General features: G+C 37.5%; 1 protein-coding gene across 1 annotated transcript; it reads right to left on the bottom strand.

The window, feature by feature from the left end:
• Window positions 1–877: 877 nt before the first annotated feature.
• Window positions 878–24,635, bottom strand: c6 (complement component 6). Its single transcript, XM_052103705.1, has 24 exons — window positions 24,379–24,635; window positions 23,711–23,877; window positions 23,465–23,595; window positions 20,774–20,918; window positions 19,005–19,075; window positions 17,444–17,525; window positions 16,018–16,163; window positions 15,505–15,679; window positions 15,269–15,425; window positions 15,029–15,173; window positions 12,951–13,098; window positions 12,685–12,817; window positions 8,746–8,865; window positions 8,335–8,575; window positions 8,050–8,172; window positions 7,769–7,935; window positions 7,400–7,625; window positions 6,472–6,640; window positions 6,222–6,339; window positions 5,086–5,218; window positions 4,777–4,971; window positions 4,060–4,147; window positions 3,672–3,913; window positions 878–1,414 (listed from the first exon to the last, which is right to left on the bottom strand). Exons 1-24 carry the CDS (start codon window positions 24,526–24,528, stop codon window positions 1,233–1,235), a joined length of 3,654 nt encoding a protein of 1,217 aa, XP_051959665.1. The 5' UTR covers window positions 24,529–24,635; the 3' UTR covers window positions 878–1,232.
• Window positions 24,636–24,834: the final 199 nt, after the last annotated feature.

Genomic DNA, 24,834 nt, shown 5'->3' on the forward strand with positions numbered 1-24,834 from the left:
GCTCTAAAGTTGTTTAAATAATAATTTCTTTCAGTAGTTATAGGGTTGGTTAACATTACAAAATAATGACAACATAGTCGTAAAATTGGCTATAACTTTACACAGAGAGGGCAAGTAAGAGATTTTATCACAATAAAATAATGTTAACAAGCATATTGTTTATGTTTTCTATCTATTTTTTGATACAGTGTGTATTTTAATGTTTACAGTGAGTGCCTCACTGTAACCTATATTTTTAAAGGAGGGACAAGTGAAAAATAATTTTTGTGGTAATCAATATTATGTCTCAAATGCTGTAGATTGAGCTTAACTTGTATTGAACCTGGAATATTCCTTTTAATTTACATAGCTAAAAAAATTGCCAAAATGCTGAAGCATCTTCATTTCAGGAGTGGTGCTCAAAGATGGGAAGGGTGGCAGCCTTTGGGAGGGGTCATTTAGAAGAATGGGGAAGCACAGTGTGTTTGTGGAGAAATGGGGCGGGTATATGTCATTTATGGATGGGTGATTATTATTCTTATATTTTTTTATTTGTTTATTTATTAATTTTATTTTATTTTGTGTGTGTGTCTATATCATTTGCGACCACTGGGATGTTGTCGGGGCCAGGGTGGGATTGGGGATTGGGAGGGGGTAAAAGTGGGGGTTAAGATTAATTCTGTGTACAGTATATATGCTTTGTTCTTCTGTGTTCATTTATGTGAGTCAATAAAAATTGTTAATCTGAAAAAAAAAAAAAAGGTTAATTAGTGCATCTGAGGTTTCATCCATCCATCCATCTTCTATAGCCGATCTGAGGTTTCAGACAGGTTTCCCAAACACTCCCCTAGTGTTCTAGTTATTGGTTGAACAAACAGATTGTCCAGCCCTAAACTCATTCCATTGATTGTTTTAATAGCACCACATAACCACAGTGTTTACAGTCTTTTTTGTCTCTGCTTTTTAAGCTAGTGTAGAAGATTTTGACATTTAAAAATTACACACTTCAGCCTTAGATGAAAAGAGAGCTTACATTTAAGAATACATCTGGAAGTAAGATTTTTATTGTGCTGTTCAACATCAATATCCATCACAATGTAACAAAAAAATATAGAGTATCAAGAAAGTGGACAAAAAAAATAACTGGATTGTTGCTGTGAGTGATTAAAAACAACAATTGTTTATCCGTCCAAATACATATTGGGTTATTTTTGAATCTTTAAGTGTTGAACATTAAAATAAAATGAGCACAATTAAGAACTTGCACAAGGACCATCATGCAGAAGTTCAAATTCCATCTTGCTGCACTTCATAGCAGCCATCATGCACAAATTCATGCTTTGTGTGCTCTGCTTTCTCACAATTTTCAGGCAGTACATGTGTTTCCCATCTTTTGGACATGTTCTGGGGAATTTGCACTCACATGTATTTGATACTAAGAAAAAAAAAATACAATGAAAAACAGTGAAAAGGTGTCATAAGCCAGATATTATTTCAGTTTAAATGGATAATTCACCCAAAAATGACTCTTGTGACTCATCCTCACGTTGTTCCAAACTTGGGATATCCCGAATAATATTTTTTTTTTTTAAAAGTAAGAGTACGATACTTCCTTTTCGGGACTCACAGATACTGATACTGATAACTGTTTTTTCTTTTTTTTTATATTCCATATCAACGGTAGTATTAGTATCACAGTGAATATTACATAACTTAACAGTAGTGATACATTTCTAACACTCTTTTTTTCCATTAAGGAGCCGTTTACATGACAACATTTTAAAAAAACATAGTTTTGTCTGTTTGTTTGCACGGCAACGGCATTTTGGGGCCTAAAATTGCAAACTTTTGAAAACAGGTTTAAAAGTGCAAGTTTTTGAAAACGATGTCGTAATCATCTCAGTGAAAACATACAAAAACGGTAATTTGTGAAAATGATGACGCCATGCGCACGCGTATTACTTCATCCTTACCTCCAGGGCGAACAGTCCAACATGAGATCACCAGCTGGAGTCCTTAAAAAGGTGGCGTGCTTTATAGTCCAGGGTCACTTGTAGTAATAAAGCAACCTCACCGTCAGTCCAGACAAAATTGCTCAATGCTTTCGCTATCTTCATTGTTTGTATTCACCGCTCTGTGGAACAATGCTTATATAGTGTTTCTTTACAAAGTGACATCGCTAACTACTGTCCAGTCATGCATAATACAAAGGTTTTAGTCGTTTTCGAAGATCCGTGTGAACAGGGATCGTTTTGACAACGTTGTCGTCTATACTCGAACATTTTCAAAAACGTAAAGGAAAATCGTTTCTGTTTTTAGTTCATTGTTGTCGTGTAAATGTACCCTTAAATTGAGCTTTTATTTTGAGTGAAGCCCTTTCTGTTTCTGTGTGTTTTTGGTGGTTGCTTCTCACCTCTGGAAAAGCAGGTCGCTACGTGACATAGTGTGAATATTAAACCGCAAAAGGCTGCTATTTAATGTAATAAATATGTAGACTGTATGTGCCTCGCAAACAGAGTGCACGATGCTCATGAGGGTGAAACATGCACACATTCAATTTGAAACATGCAGCATGTGCAAAATGTACACCGATGAGCCAAAACATTGTGACTATCTGCTGTTGGTGCTCCGTGCTGCCACAACAGTGCCGACGTGCCAAGGCTGGACTGTACAAGACCACAGAAGGTGTCCTTTGGTATCTGGCTTCAAGATATTAGTCTCAATCGGAACATCTTGAACTCTTCGTCACTTTCCTCAAAGCATTACTGAACAATGTGTGCAGTGTGGCAGGGCACATTATCCTGCTGAAAGAGGCCACTGACATCAGGGAATACCATTGCCACAAAGTGGTGTACCTGGTCTGCAACGATGTTTAGGTTGGTGACACGTGACAAATTGACGTCACATGAATGGCCGGACCCAGGGTTTCCCAGTAGAAAATTGCCCAGAGCATCACACTTTTCTTGTCGTCTTCCCATAGTGCATCCTGGTGCAATCACTTCCCCAGGTTAACGGCGCACACATACATGGCTGTCCACGTGATGCAAAAGAAAACGGGACTCTTTGTCCCTCCTCGGACCACTGTCAATAGGAACTCACCACAGCTGACCGGGAGCACACAACAAGCCTTGCCATTTCAGAGATGCTCTGGCATAACAATTTGGCCCTTGTCAAAGTCGCTCAGGTTTTTACTCCTGCCCATTTCTCCAGCATTCAACTTGACTACAAGAACTGATTGTTTGCTTACCTTGTTAGGAGATGATCAACATTATTCATTTCACCTGTGATTGGTCATAATATTTTGGCTTATCCGTGTATTTTATCTCATTAAATCCCAGCCTTTGCAGGTTAATAATCACACTAGGACATAACATGATTTTAATTTGTACAATAAATGTTTACGGAATGAGATTTGTATGTAAGATGGTATTGGAGTATTTTTAGAAGCACGAGTTTTTCTTTTTTCCATTAAATGAAAGTGAATAGTGACCGAGGCTGTCATTCTCTCGAATATCGCTTTTTCTGTTCTACAGAAGAAAGAATGTTATACAGGTTTATAATGACATGATTATAAACTCTGATTCTCATGACAGAATTTTAATTTTTAGGTGAACTATCCCATTTATACAAATAAAAGATGCTTTGATACTCTATTATAATCATTTACTATTTGTTAATAATACAATGTGTACCTGAGCAGGTCTCCCACTCGTAACAGGTGTCTGAACCACAGGGTTCTTGCACTGAGCTCTGCTCAGATACACGGGCCCTAAATTTGGCCCAGTCCAGACTGCCCGCGTCAGTTTCACATGGTCCATTATTCATAAAATATAATCTGTCTCCATGACAACGGCCAGCATTAAAAGCACAGGGGGACATCATAATGGCAGTCTCTTTCGATGCGTCTAAAATGCACAAATCTTCCCTATAATTTCTGCAGGATAGACAAAAAGACACACAGACACAAAATGGTCAAGTTTCCCAAAAGACTGCTGAGCAAAGACCCGGTCTAGCAAAAAATGTAAACAAATGTAAACATGAAGCCTATAAAAAGTGTCACAGATAGGGAGACGTTCATACCTGCAGCTCGCTTTGGACATGCATATACACTTGGTGCCATCATGTATCTCTCCAAGTTTACAGCTGCTGTCTGGCACAAAGGGCTTATCTGTGGAAAAATATGTAAAAAAAAAAAAACTTTTACATAACAAATAAAGCAGCTAAAGATATGAAAGGCAATGACGGTCAGTTAAAGAAATATTTGAAGTCAGCAAGTTTGTGAATTGTACAAAAGAAAGTAATCATTTACTCACCCTCATGACTTTCAAAACCCATTTGACTTTCTTTCGTCCTGGGAACACAAGTTATAAAGTAGAATGTCCAAGCTGCCCTTTTCCATACGATGTAAGTGATTGCTAACAGTGGCAGTCAGGCAAGATTTTCAATGCAAGTTGTAAAGTTGTCCTCTAACAAAGTTATGGAATAGCTATTGAACAAAGCATTGAAGCTTAGAATATAGTGTACAAGCTGTAAGATCTGCATGTGTTGGTGTTTTTAATGGTGTTTTTTTTTGTTATCCTTTTTGGAGCTTGACAGCCTCTTGTCCCCATCCACTTTCGTGTGAAACAGAGCAGCTCAGACATTCAGCCTAACATCTTCTTTGGTGTTTTAAGGAAGAGAGAATGTCATATTATTTTGGAACAACATTAGGGTGGGTAAATAATGACAGAATTTAAATTTTAGTTGAACTAGTCTTTTAATATTCAAGACACAAAAGACAAAATTGTGTTAGCATACCAATCTTGCAGTGTATGTCTTGTGCAATGTTTGGCTCCCAGGAAAGACTCTTCCCACAACTGTAATACTGAGGGCCTGAGGAAATCATGTCACTTTGTAAGCAGGCCAACAAGATGGAACTTCCTACATTATATTCGGTTTTGTCTGGCTGTATCTGCATGTCATCAGGCACTGTGGGTTTGGGGCAAACTTGTTCTGGAATGACAGGAAAACACAAGTGGTGAAAAGTATAAGGAATTAAGTTTTTTATTTATTTATTTTTTTTTAAATATTCCATATTTTACATTCCATTGCATTTCTATGACTTACTAATGCACCGTCCCTTTGGTTTCTCCCAGGTACCATCTTGCAGACAATGAATGACCTGGTATCCATTCAGCTCATAGCCAGTGAAGCAAACAAACTCCTCATGATCTCCATAATCATACTGACGTTTGTTGATCTGAATGATGGGAGCAATATATAGAGAGGAATTAGTAGAAAGAGGGAGGAATGAACAGCAAGAACAGAAGTCAAGCCAAGTCAGATTTATTTGTATAGTGCTTTTCACAATATATTTATTTAAATAATGTTTTGAAACAGCTTTACAGTAAATATTGCAACAGAGACAAGGAAACCATGTTTGGGGAGATAGGATTATGAGATGTGATGAGTTAGGGAACAAACTACAACCCCATGAAGCACTGTGCATGACGCAATCAAATAAAAAACTGTGGAAATATATAAAATTAAATAAAATAAATTTTAGGTTGATTAAAATTAGTATAGAAACAATATATTTTAGGTAAACTTCAAAATATTCAGAAAAATAAAAATATATATCTAGTTTGAGGGTGTAGGGAGACCAACTGCATTGTATGGGAGTGAGCGGATGCTGCTGGACTTGTTTGGCATGCTTTGTTGGCCGTGGTTCTCTGATTGGTGGATCTGTCTCTGCTGAACCATGGGTGATGTAGTTGGTCACCAGGAATTCTGCTATTTAATATAATTTATACACAATGAAGTTGAAATAACACAGATTTAACTGATTGCTTCAACAAAGACATATACCATCGATTAACAACCTCTGAGTTAGCAGTAGGTCTGTCTTTAAAGGTTCATAAGTTATCATTGAAAATCAATTAGTCTATGGAAAAAATATTAGGATTTTTATTCCGGAACAGACTGTTGCACTCTATTGTTTTTTTGTTGTTGTTGTTTTTTTTATTTAATTATGAGCTAGACAGGCATTTTTGACCGTTGCGGTACATCATACTTTTTCCAGCGTTTTGAGATGACGTGTCAGGTAAAAGTGAACTTCAACTTTAAAAACGCACCTCGAGACACCTGCGCTCTGTTAAATTCGTTGCCACAGACACAGTCGTCTGAATGGCCACTTTGACTGGACTGCTAAGTTAAGGAACTGTTTTGTTAACAGCTGAGAAAATTATTTTGTTTAACCTTACCCTTAGATGGCTGTTGACAGGTGGAAGGGGTTTGGGACAGCCGGAAGCTCCAGGGGGCAACTTGCTCTCACTGTCCCCTTCTGTCACAGAAGCATGATCATTTATGCACACATTTTGCCTGAAAGACAAACAAGAACAATTAGCAACATTCTAACCCAAGAGACAGATCTGTGTTTTAACTGTTTATTAACTCTCCAACAGTGTAGTTTCTCAACCTCTGCAATAGTGTAAAGATAGACAGGCCTCTTACTTATTAAAAATTGAGATGGTACATTCCTCCACCTGTTTATCAGGACCTTCGCAGGGTCTGCCCCCTTGCTGAGGTGCAGGGTTGTTACAAATACGTGAGCGATGCCTCTTCATGGTGGCATCACAAGAAGTCCAGGAACTCCAGCAGCTCCAGCGCCCATCAACTGCCACTGTGAGAGGAAGAGAGGCAACAGAAAGAAACAAACATTTCACTCCACACCATTTAGTCTGTCATAGAGTTTTATGTGTAATGTTGATGATAGGGCATCTATAATTGTATATATTTTAACTTCTTGTTGTCTTTTGTGACCGATTCCAAAACATTGTTATTTGCCAAGTGGCAAGTGTTTTTTTTTTTTTCAAAGAAATTTACAGTAAACTAATTCATAGAGAGTTCCTCGAGAGCTACCTGTGGTTTAACTAATAGTTATTAACCCAATAATAACAATACTGTCATTTCCTCACCTTCATTATTTTGAAACCTGTATGACTTACTTTATTCTGTGGAACATGAAAGGAGTTATACTGTAGCAGATAGTCCAAGCAGCTCTTTTCCTCACAACGAAAGACTTAAATTTAGGTCTTTAGAATATAGTGCATGAGATACATTGTATGGACTACTTTAATGACACTTTTATAGTGCTTTTTTGTCATTTTGGATCTTGACAGCCTCTGTTCCTCATCCACTTTCATTGTATGGAAGAGAGCAGCTCAGACATTCTGCTAAATTTCTCATTTGGTGTTTCACGGGAGAAAGAAAGAACATACAAAGTAAATGGCAATAGAATTTACCACTCTACCACTTTTGGGTGACAATGGGATCTTAGCAAACCCTCTAGTTCTTCCCTTCCAGTCAAAATTCCTAACCTCTAGGTCACTACCAATAATTGCATTACTAATGGACGATATTTGTAGGCATGCATTTGAACCTGCAGTGTAGTCTGGCGCTCGTTTCTCGCAGGAATCTCCGTAGGTCCCGGTCTGGCAAATACAAGTGCACTGTGTTCCGAACAGAGCTGGCCGAGCATTGTTTGGGCAGGGGGTACATTTGCAAGAGTCAAACTCTGTCTGGTACTCTACCAGTGCCCTGTTAAGATGCCATCTCTTTGTTGCTGCACAAGGGAAGCCCTGCACCAAATCCACTAAAGGCAACAGCTAAGACAATGATTAAACATTTTTAATCAGCTCAGTAGCAATTCTTTAAGAATATTTGGGGTATTTTATGCCCTATTACATATTATAAGGGGTTAATCTGGGACCACAACCAAATTACTTAAATCTTTGTTTCTCCTCCTAACCTCATAATCTATAATATCTGGATTGTCTATGGTAGATTTGATCCAGTCCTTGTACGTATTGCTGTCTGGTGATACACCCTTGTTCTCAAAGGACAGGGCTGCTGCAAATTCACTTCTGCCTCCTAGCACTGAAGTGAAACTCTTCTCAGATGATTTTATAATTGACCCTGGGGAGGACAGGAATGGAAAAAGGAAGTATCATTAAAATATCATAAAATCATTAAAATATTTCTTTTTCTAAATGGTGAGTTTACGAGTTTATTATTTATTGGATTTATTACCTTCATATTTGGTTTTTATTTGATGTGTTCCACACGTGGAACTATGTGATGTTCTAGTGTAGATTATAAAATTGATACTGTTATCCTGACTATGGCAATTTTTTGTTTCTTCTTCTGTTAATCCTAGAAATTGTACGGAGATAAAACACAAACACAATTGAATTGTGTTTTAGAGTTGAAAGGGAAAAACAATTAATATAGTCACGTGAGCTCCACATGACCAATGTCTTCATACCTGTTGTTGCCAAAACTTTTTCTTATTATCATATGATATCATCTCCTTACCAGAAGTTTTCAGTTCTTCTCGATCGTATTGGAAAAGGAGGTCATACCTCCCCCCTAATGTGCCAGAGCTTAAATAATGTGTCCCAAACTTCTGAAAGATCTGTCTGTAAAGGGCATAGTTGTATTCCAGTGGCAGACTGTTTAGGTACTGAAGAAAATGATCTGACAAGTAGAGGTCAGAGGATTTCATTCTGAACGTTGATGTGGCAATATCCTGATGCACCCTATAAAACTCTGAGTCCTGCACGTAAAAGTAAAACAATAAAAATTAAACAAAAGTGAAAATGCGTCTAGTGGTAGACACAGGTAAATGTGCTAGCAGGCCTATATATTGTATATGGTTAGGGATGGAGATCAATGGATACAAAGATACAGATCAGCATAGCTTGATGTTTAAAATAGGTCTCTTGCCTTTTGCTGAGATGATTTGATTGCCTCTTTGAAGAAACTAGTATGTATGCGCGATTCTTTGGTCAAGCTGACTTTTTCAACTTTGACTGGTTTCTTTTGAACATCCTCAATATATTCCACCTGTAATTAAATCAAATAATATCAGTATATTTTCTAATCCAATACTGTAACCTTAATTTTTCATGTGTTATTGTGGTACTGGTTTAAATAAATATAATCAATCAATATATGCTCATAAATGCAGAATTTGTCATTTGGATCTTTTTTGTTTTTTATAGCTAATATAAAAGAAGGATACACTGTTAAAATAAATAACTAAAATAATAATAATAAGCCTGCACAAAAATAAAACCTCATATCTTTTTTATTGTTATGATGGTAGCAGCAACTGACATCATTTGATTCTTTAAATGGGACATTTTCTCACAAATCTGTTTGCAGCATCTTGCAACATTAATCTTGTGCGACCCAGTGTCAACACGTGGACGTTGTATTTTGGCTTTGCTAGATGTAATGCATAATTTAAATTAAACCATCTGAATACTGTTCACAAGATTCTAGACAGCAATTTAAGGATTAAACTTCTGCAGCACTGAGTCACGTGACACAAAAACATTATGTCAATTTCTGTGAAATGCTTTTGGCGCAGAGCCAACAAAAATGCCTCTGGTAAGAAACTTCTTTAAGATTTTTCAATGAAATCTGTTTGGGTTTAAAGAGTAGCATCTCTAGTTTCACTTGAAATGCTGAAATAAAAAAATACATTGATATGTTGCACGTCAGCGCACTGATAAACATGATGTCTACATATGTGGATTTTGGGACAATATTCCCTCAAAAGTACAAAAAAAACCTGTTAGTTATTTTAAATAACTTTTAACATTTACACATCAGTGGGTCATTTCGCTTCATTTTAATATAAATGTTGTTATATTTAATTTTGTTATTACTGTTTAATAAGGTTGTATTCATTAACATTTGGAAATGCATTCATATATGTACTGTGCATTATCACATTGAGAATCATTGTGTTCATTCAAAAGCTTTCAGAGTGTGGTGATGGGGTGTGGCCGAGCAATGTTTACAGAGAGCAAGGCCAGGAGAAATAGAACGGTAAGGATTGACACTTGTGGAAAATCACCTCTAACAGTTGTTTTGTGTTTGCAGTGAGAGTGGAGAGGGATAAAAGGGCAGTCCAGTATGCCAGAGGGGAGAGAAAGAGCAACACACATTTGTGTGTTAAATATGTGTGTGTGATTGGTTGTGCTGAAAAGACATCTGTGTGTGTTATATACTGAATAGTGTGTGAATAAAAGACTCACAGTGAATTATTTGACCAGCTCCCGCTTTTTGTTCACAACCCAGCAAGAGATATTTCACAGTAGTGCCGAAACCCAGGAATTAGGAGGAAGAAAATGCCGTCTTGGAGTCTTCGCCCCTAGCCAAATTATTCAAGACCCTTGCCAGCATCCACCAAGCCCAACATCAGTCTCTGTTGAGCAGGTACACCAGGTACACAAGGAGGGGTCTTCCATTATGACCCCGGGCCCACCAACAGCCGTACCGCACGTCACGCTGATGAAGATGGGACCTCAAGATGACCCGAAGGAATTTCTTGAGCTATTCGAGCAGATGGTGGAAACATGGAACTGGCCCAGCACTCAGTGGGAGGCCCGCAAAATGCCGCTGTTGTCCGGAAAAGCCCAACTCGTGGCCCACTAACTACCTGAATCCAACCTCCTGGTGTGAGGAGAAAGAAATGAAGAAAGCCATCCTGCAACGTGCCGCCCGTTCACATTCACTCGACAGCTCCGTGACACCTGCCGAAGGTGGCTACTGACTGAAGAATGCGATGCCGAGGGAGTGCTTCGATCTGGCGGTACTGGAGAAGTTAATTGCCTGGCTACCGAAAGGAATGGCAGAGTGGGTCCAATGCCACCACCCGGCATCACTGAATGAGGCAGTCCAGCTGGCAGAGGACCGTATGGAGGTGTTTTTGGGGGCTGGCGAGCCCTCTTTACTCTCTCTCACTCTCCTCCCTTCCACTGTCCTTTCCCTCATCGTGTTCCTGTTCCATGGAAATGGGGAATTCCTACCCAAAAACCATGGTCCTGTGGGCCATGCTGTGGGTGTGGGTGGGAAGTCTGCGCTGGTCTGCTAGTGCAGCGGGGAACCTGTGCATTTCAAGGCCGACGTCCCACGATGAAGATGGAGACATTGGTCCGGGTCCCCGATGCACAACACGCTGCCCCGATTGAGCAGAAGCGTATCGCATACCTGTGAGTATTCGGGGTGGGGTTTATATATCAAGCCTTGGTGGATTCAGGTTGTAATCAAACCTCCATTCATCAAAGCTTGGTTTAATCCTAGGCTTTAGATACAAGCTGGGAGGTGAAGGTAAGGTGTGTGCACAGGGATATCAAAATTATCCTGTAGTGATGGTCACTATTACATTTTGTAGACAATAACATAATATCGAGCTGCTGTTAATTCCCCCCTCACCCATCCACTAATCTTAGGAATGAATTGGCCGGCATTTACTACCTTATTAAGGGGATTGTGTGTGGATGGGTCCTGCAATAAAGCATATTGGTGTGTTGTGTGTGACTTGCTGGCTGGGGAGGCAGAGACTGGGCCATCTACATCAGCTCCACGCAAGGAGGATGTAAGGGCATGCAATGCAAGCATTTTCTTCCGGAAGTGAGACTAAGTACAGCACCATCGAGAAGGAGTGTTTGGCCTTCAAGTGAGCAGTCCTCACAGTCTGGTACTATCTGTTGGGACATGCTTTCACCCTCTGTTTGGACCACACCCCCTCTTGTGGCTCCAACACATGAAGAATACCAATGCAAGGATCAGCCATAAGGATCTAGCTCTCCAGCCTTTTAAGTTAGAGGTAGTCCACCAGCCGGGGACGCAGATGGCTGTTGTGGATTTCCTCTACAGAAATGGGGGCTGTTTGTGTTTGCAGTGAGAGTGGAGAGGGATAAAAGGTTAATCCAGAATGCTGAAGGGGAGAGAGAGAGCAACACACGAACCTGACTGTGAATGATAGGTTGTACTGAGAAGACATCTGTGTGTGTATATACTGAAAAGTGTGTGAATAAAAGACTCACTTTTCATTTGACCATATCCTGCTTGCTCTTTCACAACCCAGCAAGAGATCTTTCACATAGATGCTTTAGTTAGGATGAAAATAAGGTGCATTTCGAACTGTTCTGAGACCAGTGCTGACAGACAGCACACTGGCGGTTAAGTCATTCACTAAATAGGGAGCAAGGGAGCATACTAAATCTGTCTTTGCAGCTAAATGCATTCAATCCAAACTTTCAATCAAAAGTTCAGTTTTAGAAAGCAGATGATGTTTGGACCACTCAACATGTTTGGCAGACATGGGACAATGGTAATCAGTACATATATTCAGAATTTATAATGTATATTTTTTTTTAACATGGTTGAAAATGATTGGATGATGCTGGCCATTACTTTAAATCAAAATTTGTTATGCTAATTTCTGATGTAATGTCTGTAAGTCGCAAAAACATGAATAACCAACCATCATGGAAACATAATAAACAATTTGGTGAAAAAAATCGGACTTTCTCTAGCTTGGTATTATTTACAATGAATGGACAACTGAATGGACATACATTTTTAGGAAAACTATTTGCTCTAGAAATTGTATTTATTTATTTATTTAATTTAATTTTTTGCTTGTTTATTAAGTGCTATTTGTTACAAATTAAAAAGGAAATGGAAAATGCACACAGCAGTCATGCTTAGGCCTCAGGAGGTTAAGAAGATTAAGACTATAGAACAAGAAACACAAACCCTGATACTAAAATATTAACCTCAATAACAATCAATAAAATACTATAAAACAAAAACCTGTGAAAATATTGACATATTTTGTTTATAAAAAACACTTTGACTGCCCACCTTAATGTCAAAGTTCTCAATGTTGGCAGGCATTCGGTAGTAGTTCCTCTGGTGTTTTTGTATATTGCAGTCCCCTCCCATGAACGAGTTATCCAGAACAGAACCCATCTTCTTCTCTGCCATTGCATCAAATCTAATTAGAAAATAAAAGTTTTAATCTGGGAAAAATCTAATATTTGTAGCACTGTTTTTCTCAGCATGACTATATACTGAAAGAACCTTATTTTAAAATCTCAGAAAGCAAATTATCTTTAACTGGTGCTCACCCGTGACCAATCAGGTCTGCTCCAGGAATGAAAGCAAATAGTCTTTGACTTGCACACACTTTTTTTGTATCCCCGCAATCCTTCTCGTCAGAGTTGTCCCCACAGTCGTTTTGGTTGTTGCACTTCAGAACTGAGTTAATACATCTTCCTATAGTGCAAAAAGAATACAGGGTTTTAGTGACTGTGCACTATTTTCTAGCACACAGCATTTAAAGACTGTACATATTTAATTATATACTCATTAAATTATGTACAGTATTAAATTATTACACCAGTAACACTTTACAATAAGGCTGTATACATTAAAACTAGTTAACAAAAAAGTTAATTAACTAACAATGAACAATTAACTTTTACAGCATTCAATGTCTACACTCACTGGCCACTTTATTAGGTACACCTGTACATCTACTTATTCATGCGATTATCTAATCAGCCAATCATGTTGCAGCAGTTTAATCAACCATCAGAATAGGGAAAAAAATTTATCTCAATAATTTGGACTGTGGCAAGATTGTTGGTGCCAGATGGGCTGATTTGAGTATATCTGTAACTGCTGATCTTCTGTGATTTTCACACACAGAAAAACAAAAAACAACAAGTGAGCGGCAGTTCTGTGGACAAAAAAGCCTTGTTGATGAGAGAGGTCAATGGAGAATGGCCAGACTGGTTTGAGCTGACAGAAAAGCTACGGTAACTCAGATAATCACTTTGTACAATTGCAGTGAGCAGAATAGCATCTCAGAATGCACAACATGTCGAACCTTGAGGCGGATGGGCTACAACAGCCAGGGATGCTTTAAGGTACCTCTGGGCCCAGGGTCTCACTGGTCCGCAGAGGCCCCCTTCCAGTCGAGGTGGGTTGAGGGGGGTGGAACTGCTCTGTATTGAACAAGCACTACACGGACACCATTAACAGTTGCGCACTATTACCATGTCAACAACCGCATCTCCTGCTGAAAGCATTTAAATGCGCTCCTCCCGCGAACATGGATAGGGGAAAATTGGCCCCATGGGCATGAGCTCAGCCCCATGAGAGTTGTAGGCCCCTGGGCTTCAGCCCATATAAGCCTGTGCGTTAATGCACCCCTAACAACAGAAGAAGACCATGTTTGGTTTCACTTGTGTCAGCCAAGAACAGAAAACTGAGGCTGCAGTAAGCCTACCATTTGTGTACCTCACCAGAAATCCAGATTTGTCAGACCAGGTGATATATTTCCAGTCATCTATTGTCCAGTTTTGGTGAGCCTGTGCCCACTGCAGCCCCAGCTTCCTGTTCTAAGCTGACAGTAGTGGTACCCATAGGGGTCTTCTGCTGCTGTAGCCCATCCGCCTTAACATGTTGCGTGTTCAGAAAGGCTTTTCTGGATAGCATTGTTGTAACGCATGTTAAGTTGGGTTACTGTCACCTTCCTGTCAGCTTGGACCAGTCTGGCCATTCTCCTCTGACCTCTGTCATAAACAAGCTGTTTTTGCCTACGGAACTGGATATTTAGCTGGATGTTAATTGTTTTTCGCACCTCTCTCTATACACTCTAGAGACTGTTGTGCATGAAAATCCCAGGAGATCAGCAGTTACAGAAATACTCAAACCAGCCCATCTGGTACCAACAATCATGCCATGGTCGAAATTACTAAAATACAATTTTTCCCCATTCTGATGGTTGATGGGAACATTAACTGAAGCTACTGACATGTATCTGCATAATTTAATACATTACACTGCTGCCACATAATTGGCTGATTAGATATTCACATGAATACGTAGATGTACAGGTGTACCTAATAAAGTGGCTGGTGAGTATATATCCACTGCATGTACTGTATATAAATGTATATAATCCCTATATATGCTAATGCATGTTTAGCATTAGAAGTAAAAATAACTATTAACTTAACATGAAGTAACAATGAACAACATTACATTTGGTAACACTTTAGAATAATGCAGTATATGTAAACATTAGTTTTACCATGTAATGTCTAAACTAGTTCACATATAGAACCTTATTGTAAAGTATTCAATTGTAGGCAAATAGTGTATGTGAATTGTGAAATTAAGAGGGTAAGATAATTACCACTGTCACAGGTAAACTTGTCTTTACAGTTGACAGGCTCAATCCTGCATTCCTTGGAGGGATGACAGGGTCTTTCCTCCGAAAGAGGTTCGCTACAATCTTCTCCCCCAAACTGAGCCGGTCTCAACACAGACCTGGTTCTGTACTAAATTACACAAACACACTAGCCTATGTTAATTTATAGAAAGTACATTAAGTCCACAATGGAAATATTATCATATAATTGTGTGTTTTACTCACAGATTTCTTGGCACATGGCGAGCACTCTGACCAAGGTGTGAACTCAGTCATTTGGCAATTTATAGGACAAGCCTCAGCATTGCACCCTTTGCTTTCATATATCTTACACAGCTGGCCACAATTGTTTTTTATCCAATGCTCATCATAGCGCACAGCCCTGCAACACCAAATGTATTGTTGACATATTAACAACTCTTATGCAATTGTCATAATATATCATGCTAAATTAAGGTTACCTTGTACGTTCTTGGGTTCCAAAGTTGCAGGTCATGGAACAATAGGACCAAGAACTCCATGGGTAGTGGTCACAGAAACACCCCATAATGGGTGTGACTGAAGCCAGTGTGAAGAGAAGAACAAGGGGAAATGTTGTACGATCCATAAAGAAGATGGAATCCCTGAACTTTACAGCTTGAGGTGAGGGAGAATGAAGGATACTCTTTGGATGACTTTCTTCAATTATAACTAATGCAGCTTTGCTTCATGATATTTTTTTGCACACAATGTACTGTGTTTATTGCAAACATAAACAAATCTTTACGTTATGTGTATACTGTAAAGTTAAGTACATGAAACAAAACGTACAGGTTTCCTAAAATAAATATTTATTTGTAATTATTTTTAATGAATTCAGTTATTTTCCTTTACTCAAATGATAGATATTATGGTACTTACTTAATCTAAAACATTTATATATATATATATATATTTAAAAAAAAGCTTATCGAAGCTTATTGAATAATACTCACATTTCGATCTCAGACACCTCCAAACGTATATAAAATGCACAAATTCACGTTTGAATGCTTTTAGTCTCTGAATGCAGAAGGTGGTCTTGACAAAAACCAAACTGTATCCAAAATATCTGTAAACATCAAAATAAGCATGACATTGTAATAATTAGCAGCACTGAAAAAGTAACTCTGATCTGGGTGAATTCCTTTTCAACTCTCTTTCTTTATAACCCCTCTTTCACAATTTGTCCAACCTCTTTTGTTTTCAGTAAGTCCCTGCAGCTGGAAGTCTTCACTTTGACATTTGCATATCCCCCTCCGTGGGAATGTGGAATGGGATTTTTACAGCAGCATTTTATCACTAGAGGAGGTTATTGCCTTTATCCATGACAAAACAATGTTTTTTAAATGCTTTATCTTCCTTTTTCAAAGGAAAACAATTATTTTGTTTTCTTTTTAAGAATGTCTAAAGGGCTTAACTTTAAGGAAACAAAACTTATTGAAGGTTACGAATTGTAGATTAAAAGACTACCATAATAACTGTAGTAAAACTACAGTAAAACTAGTTGTAAAACTACAACTACAGTATAAAAAAAACAACTACTTCATTATAAATAGAAAATTAAGTATAACTTTTGCTTTAGACACCAGACGTGAAAAGCAAAAACATACTCTCATAAAACTGTGATACACATTCCTACAACCCTGAAGTATTGAATTGATTAAGAAAGAAAAACAATCTTTTAAATCACTTATAGTAAATACAATGTTTTATTTACAATTATTTGTATTATGTACATAGTGAATTTTATTGTGTTATATTTGTTTCAAGCTTAGAATAAAATAGCAATGGCTTTAGTGCAGAGCGCTTTTGTGCCCTTAAAATGATTCATGTGTGTGTGTGCGTGCGTGTGTGTGTGTGTGTGTGTGTGTGTGTAATTTGTTAACAAGATTTTACCTTTATGGAAGACTAAATAAAAAGCATTGCACAGTGACTAAATGTATATATTTTTTTAAAGTAATTAAGACCAACCTAAGTCTAGTACATGAAAAACAACAATTATTTAACTCAACATGCCCTCTCACCGCCAACAAACCATCCTGATTTATGACTATGGTAAAAAGAAGAAAAAAAATCAGAGATAGATGTTATTATCTGAGGATATAAATATTTCATTCAGTTGCTTTTGTAATACAATCATATGGTTTCACATCAAAATGACCTCTCGTTACCTAAACATGGACTAGGCTACTCGATTATACTAAGGAACACAATCCACTTTAGTTAGAGGATTCTGGCCTCTAACTATTCTGGCCTTTGAGACTTTCCAGGGGCAGGTTACATTAGAAAAATTTCCAGAGACACAAAGAAGACAAGTGAAGCGCTAACTGATCGATGATCAGAAAAGAAGACTTGACAGTATTGAAGGTTTAGCCAGACACAAGGCAACAAAGCCCGGAGAATCGCCTCTTCCTCTGCCTCACCAGCGGGTAAGGAGTGAGATTTAGCAGGCTGCTGTCATCTACACACATAAAAAAGCACAATAAAAAGTTAAACGTTTCTAGCTGTATATTTGCAAATGATCTTATATGGTTCATTACACGTATCGCGGTGGTTCAGAGGTGAAATGTCCACTGTGTGGTGCTAAAAGCATGTAACAATATATCCCAAACAGATGAGGTTTTGAAGGTTAATGCTATATCGAGTTCTCCTCTTCAACTCCGGGGCATTTTTGGGCTGCCGTCTGCGATTTAAAAAATATGTTGAATATATCATTCATATATAATCTTATAATATAATTTTATTTTATTGTAAGCATGTAATTCAGATTCTGTTAACTCCATGTCCTTCCATACAATCTTATTTTACACTAGATGGTAGCAAGTGCTAGAAAAAATATTTTTCCTCTATCTCCTGAAATGTAGGTGGCACTCTAACACATTTTAGCCCTCACAGATGTACATGTTCATAGACATTAAGTCTTTTTTTTCAGTTCACGCACTACCCCCATTGCTTCATTGAATATCATGCCCTCTGAGTGAATAGAAGCTCAATCCAGATGTCAGAAAGCGAGATCCTCCCCTTTGTGGTGATGTATAGTATTTTATCATCAATAGTCATTAATGTATATTTCAGATGATTTGTTTAGCATGTTTTTTCCTGCTAGACCACACATTTTGCTCAATGACTAATAAAAAATGGCAAATATTTTCGACAGCTGCCTAATGTAAAGGCAAATATAACGTTTTTTGGAGCATACAGCAGCAGTGATCGTACATAAAAGAGATGTTTGTATTTGATGTCGTAAAGAAATCACATTTCACATCTTTATTCTTTTGAACATCTTTCGAATCAACTGTACAATCATATTCTTGATAATGATAGCTTTCATTTGATAAATTATTTGACAGTTTACGTGCTATTTGAAACACTTTTATATTAATATTCATATTTATACTCTAGGTGGCGCTCATGTGCGACGTGGGAGTTTTCAGGCCCTATTTTGTTATTTATGTAACAAAAATGCAGAAGTGATAGTTATCTATCAAAAGTTCAGATTTTATTCTTTCAAATGATACCACAAATAACTGACTTATGTATTTAGAACTTTTTTCACGGCGTTGCACCCCCATTTGGACCACAGACTTGAAGAGGTTACAACATCAAAATCTTACTCCCTAACCTGAACCTCAACCTACAGTATATAGTGTCAGCAAAAGCAAATGTTGCAACCACATCATTTTATTGTGCTTAAATTACATTTTTAGTTGAAGTGTCAACTTGAATGCCCTTCAGGACTCGTAACCAGATCCTTTGCATCGCAAGTCTATCAGTTGAGCTCTGTGCAATTTGAATGCACAAAAACAAGCTTGTAAATATAGTTGATTGTGTAATGCAAATGGACCACGATACATACAACAAGCCACATAAAAATCATTCTGAATTGTAATGAGAATCTATAAGACCATGTTGAATGCAACAATAAAAGCTTGGGACTCACCTTGATTTTTCAGTGGCAAAGGCATTTTCTCTCTGAGTTTGCTTAGAAGGTTTCTCATTTCTCGCATATCGCTGGAAGAAATGTCACATCTTAGAACACAGGAAGTGAACTAACTAGACTTAGCTATTGGGTACTACAAGTACTGGTATTTCATACAATACATACTAGAATTAACAGACACTCATTAATCATTAATCTTACAGTTCTATCAACATCCTTTAGATTTAAACAGTGCCTATCAAATTATTCAATTAATACATGACTTGTATTACAAATAACTAACTGATATTGGCTATACAAATAAAACTGACTTGACTTCACTTGAATTAAGTCATGTGTAGTTGTCATGTAGAATAACATGTCTATGGAGAGAAATGTATAAAAGGAAAAGTGTGCAAAAAACATTTTGAAACTTTTTGCATTCTCTAATTTATTTTAAAAGGTTAGAAGTATAAAAATTTAATATTTCAAGTAATATGAGATCACAAATTCTACATGCATAATATACTGCATGCATAGCTATAAAACAATAAGACAAATTCTATTTAAAATAGTTTAAGATAAGAGTATATTATATCACAATGCAGGACATGTCAACTACCCAAAAGTATTTTATGTAAAATAACCTAATACTGAAAATGTTAGAGTGGGATGAGTATCAGGGACTAAAAACGGTTCAAGGAATGAAAACGAAAAACGAAAATAAACGAACATTTTTACAGAACATAACCTGAAAACAGGAACAAAGTCCATTTCAATTGCTCCGGAGTGAAAACTTTATTTTTAAGTGACGTTAATAAACGGTTAATTTTGTTCTGATGATTTTTTTCATGAAACCAATATCCAAAGGGTTTATCACAGTAAATGTTTGGAATTTCACCACTTCTTGTTGCCCAAAAAATGAGACTTTACTCTTTTTGGTTTAACATGATAAACATGTGCTTTGATTCTGAAGGAAACCACTGCATCAGATATTTCTTTGCCTAATTGCACGTTTTGGATGTAGCCTTCCGTAACATGCTAAGACCTTTTGGGAAACTATATATAATTACTACATACAGTATATGTACATGTATGATTAATCCAGACGCAAGGAAAAATATTGATGTAAAAATAAATGTCACAGTTCATTCCAAATCTTTACTGAATTATTGTTAGTTATGATGCATTAAAACAAACAATTCAAATAAAATAAAATCATGAAAAAATGATTCAATAATTAAAATAAAATTATTTGCATAAGATGTTAAGTCCAAACGTGCCCAAACGTGTGTGTGCATGCATGCAGGGGAGAGCAAATTAGGCTATAAGTTGATTTTAGATGGCCAGATGTATATTTGAAATATTTGAAGTATTTTGGGGGATATATTTATTTAATAAAAAGAGTATATTTATTGAAAATACATACATCATACTATGCATGCTATGATTTCTATGCTTATAGTTCCCCCAAATGGGGAACATTTTTTATAATTACCTATATTTTCACTAATTTTGGTTGAGGCAAGTCCCTTATTTTGAGCATGTTTTTCCAGACCAGGTCCCTTTTTTATCTTGAGAGAACTGGTAACACTGCAACTATGGGTGTATCACCCACAGTCTTTCATTTAGTTCTTACTGGTTACCAGTTGAAAATAAGGCTGCAGAATGCCGCAACCGGAAACGAAAAAATACTGTTTCTGATCAGAACGAACCAAAATGAAAACCATTTCGTTTTTGGTCCCTGATGAGAATTGTCTTTCCTAATCCATGAATCCTGTTTTTCATACCTCTCTATGTTCTCAATGTTTGTGCACACAAACCAGGACTCCTGTGGGAAATCCACAGGTGACGATGATCGATCTTCCAGCATCGGCACATCAGAGCTTTCATCTATCCTGTAGTCCATGTTTGGCTCAGGACACAGGTCATTTCCTGAAGTGGATGAATCAAGACAGTGAAAGTTTATAACATTGTTACTGAGATGCTATTGCAAATTTATACGTTATATAAAATTAGGGCTTTTACTTAAATGAGGGCTGTTTTGTGTATTTATTGTGTCTTCCTTTGTAAATACCCTGCCACTTGCAGAATGCAAAAGTATCCAGCTGCTGCTCTGCAACACCTGCAATTTCAGGGGAGAAATTGGGACGGAGCTAAAGTATGACGTCACCTCAGTAAGTTTCTCATAAGCAGCATTCGAAGGATGTTTACGTGTTAGAAGTTATCTGTTTGTTTGGTCAAGTTGTTTATTTGCTAACTGATTGGATATGTTTTCTGTTAATGTTGAGGATGCTTATATTTTTTGTCATGCTTTAATGAGTTGAACAGTCCCAGGGGATTTTGTGTTTACTGTTCGGTTTGGCAAAGTTTTAAGTACAGTGATTTACTGGTAAAAGTCTAACAACAAGTTTACACATTTATAAAAGATGCACTCAGCAATTTTTACTCATTAAAAAGTTTAACTCCTAAAGACATGAATTGTAATTTTGCTAAATATGTAGGAAACCATGAGCACTCACGTGAGATGAAGACTCAGTCATATCAGTAACCTTATAAAAGCTGTCGCAAAATCTGTAAAATCTACATGGAGAGGGTCCGCACATGGGGGCTGCCATGTTAGAATGAATGACCAGCCTAATACAACTCGATTAATTTCAGTTAATGTCCTGTTATTTGACACTTTCACTCATTGATTCACTCAATGAATCATGGCTGACTGTGACTACAACATTTCTACAATGGCATCTGAAACTGAAAACTATTTATTTAAAATGATGCTGCATCCAAGCCACTAGATGTCAGTGTAAGGCCAAGATGACACAAAGACAAAAGTTACTGAATGCATCTTTAATGAGTTCTGAGTATTTCTTTCTTTTAAAATACTCTAGATATAACGATTCAGAATGACATTTCACTACCCCAGTCATAGCAATGCACGTTTTTGCTCAGATAGTGTGTTTAAATGATACTGGACATTTATAACATATAATAGTTCTCCATGAGTGAATGCTCGTTTCAAGCTGTTTGTACCTATTTATATTCATAGCACAGTACTTCACTAATATACAAATTTACTCATTTATTCTGCTATTTAAATGTAGATGGGGCTGTCGGCATTCTATCCATTATGCCTTTACTGCCAAACAAGCTAAATTTTTGGATAATTGTTATTCTTGTTATCACTGCATGTTATTTAATGTTCAATAAGGTATATATCACATCCCCATTATTACTTAATCCTCATTATTTGTGTTTTTACTTTACAGATTTACGAGTTTAATATTTTGCCACTGTTCCTTTCATTGTTCAATGAGGCTGAAAAATGAAATAAAAAAATTTAAAGGGATGGTTCTCCCTAAAAACATCTCATCATTTACTCGCCCTTGCCATCATGGATGTGTGATTTTCTTTCTTCTGCAGAACAAGAACAAAGATTTTTATAAGAATATCTCAGCTCTGTAGGTCCATACAATGCAAGCGCCAAAAACCACAGAATAGAGATAATCCATATGATTCCAGTGGTTAAATCAATGTCTTCTGAAGCAATATGATAGGTGTGGGTGAGAAACAGATCACAAACAGAATATTTAAGTCATTTTTACTATAATATCCACTTTCACATTCTAAAAGTGAAAGTGAACGTAAAGATTTATGGTAAAAAAAAAGACTGAAATAATTATCTATTTCTCACCTAAAGTGATTGTATCACTTCGGAAGACATGGAGTCATATGGATTATCTCTATGCTGTGGTTTTTGGAGCTTGCATTGTATGGACCTACAGAGCTGAGACATTCTTATAAAAATCTTTGTTCTTGCTCTGCAGATGAAAGAAAAATTACACACATCTAGGATGGGATGGGTGAGTAAATGATTAGAGAATTTTCATTTACCACTGGAGACATATGGATTACTTTTATGCTGCCTTTATGTGATTTGTGGAGCTTAACATTTTTAGTCACCATTCACTTGTATTGAAAAGACATACAGAGCTGAGAAATTCTTCTTAAAACAGTTTGTGTTCAGCAGAAGAAAGAAAGTCATAGCCTACACATCTAAGACGGCATGAAAGTTACAGTGAATGATGAAAGAATTTTCTTTTTTGGGTTAACTATCCCTTTAAGTGTCTTCCATTAAACTAATATCAGCCATATCATGTGTCTCACCTCTAAAATGTATGGGTACAACCTGCCTGGAGACAGTTTTTTAACATTAATATGTTGAATAGTAATATTCCAAGATATAGTCTACAAAAAAGTTGATGATAAACAAAGCACACAATATTAGTAAAATGTTGAAAGAACCGTTACAATAGCACGTCATAGCTCCACCCTCACTGCATTGAAACTGCTGGTGCTGAAAGGCTGCAGCTGGATATATCTCACAGAATGGCAGAAGAATTTCACAATGCAGTAAATTAGCTGTATGTACTCAGTTCTGATTGTTTGCTGCCCTCTGCTGGCTGTCATTGACACAACACCTTTCCTATGAAGCTGCAGTACACCCAACAGACACAGAGACTTGAGCATCTCTGTTATGTACATCTCCAGGCAGCACTGAAGCTGGATGAACAACCTGCATATTTCAGGGTGGATTTCACCATCCTCTGGCCTAAGACATGCATAGAGAGAAACATTTTACTATTCCATGAATTTGCAAAACTTTTTTGAAAACACGAGCTACTATTCACAAACAGACACACATGTGCAATATCATTAATACATACCCAGAGATTGCGATGAGGTTCTGATAGGCGGCCTGGGCCACGGCGCATCCTTTGATGCGAGTCTTGTGCATATGTGCCCTCAGAGAAGGACAGTCAGTTGTGTTCTCACCAATGGAGATGACCTGCTCACGATGGAGGGCCACAAGAGTGTTGAACTCCTGAACAGTCTAAAAATTTAGAGAAATCTCCTTCAGTGCGTCTATTTTTAGTAAGCGTGTGTAAACACGAGTTTAGCTGCCACTAGATGCCACATAGCAATATTTGGGTTGGGATTGCATCTAATAATATCATTTCTAAACGATTGTGGCATAAAACATAATGCCTGAATATAATGGCAAATTATAAGCATGATAAAAACAGTCATTTATCACACACAGAAATACATTGAATAGGATCCTGTTATATTTCTATTCAATCATAGTCCGTGCGGCTGTCGGAATTATAGTAATATATTAATTAAAGTAATTATCCACGAATATTGAAGACCTACACATGTGAACTTCACATTAGCACCTAAATAACCGACGCCAATGTGTAGATGCAATATATATATATATATATATATATATATATATAACACAAACACACTCGATTTGTAGAAAAGATATATTTAGTTGAATATTACTTGTGACAGCACTGTTTATGCGGCTGACCTCCAGCAGACTCACCGTTCTACAGTCATCCATCGCCCGCTGAGCTCTCCTCGCGCTCTCGGTGCTCTCCCGGCGCTCCGGATCCCGCAGCGAGGTCTTACCGATTTGAAAAATGTTGGCTGCGGATCTGGGGCGGTTCTTTCGCCCGTTCGGTGCAGAACACATGCATACGCATTCACGAATAAAACCACGTCACATAGAAAATCCCTTCTGTCCGTTTATCCGCGTAGAGGGTGAGGTCGATCCTCAGATGCTGTCGAAGATTAGAGTGATGATGAGACAGAGAGAGCGTCCGCGACGCCTTCTCTGCATCTCATGCACGAACAGGCGAGTCACCTTCACCCCTGTCGAGGGCCGACCGCCGCTGGAGCCCCGCAGCTGCACATTCACTGGATAGACCATTTCGCCAAAGAAACACAACATTCACCCAAATTTATTTTATTTGTAAACAGTATCTTAAACATCACTGTA

This window comes from Xyrauchen texanus, chromosome 34 (genome assembly GCF_025860055.1).
Source record: "Xyrauchen texanus isolate HMW12.3.18 chromosome 34, RBS_HiC_50CHRs, whole genome shotgun sequence".
NCBI classification, from domain to species: Eukaryota; Metazoa; Chordata; class Actinopteri; order Cypriniformes; family Catostomidae; genus Xyrauchen; species Xyrauchen texanus.

Coding starts and splice junctions, on each gene's coding strand:
- c6 (XM_052103705.1), bottom strand. CDS start 24,528: ATGTGTTCTGCACCGAACGGGCGAAAGAACCGCCCCAGATCCGCAGCC. Junction 20,919..23,464: donor ACTGCAGCTTCATAGGAAAG/GTGTTGTGTCAA, acceptor CATCCACTTCAG/GAAATGACCTGTGTCCTGAG. Junction 7,936..8,049: donor AATAAAAACCAAATATGAAG/GTAATAAATCCA, acceptor TGTCCTCCCCAG/GGTCAATTATAAAATCATCT.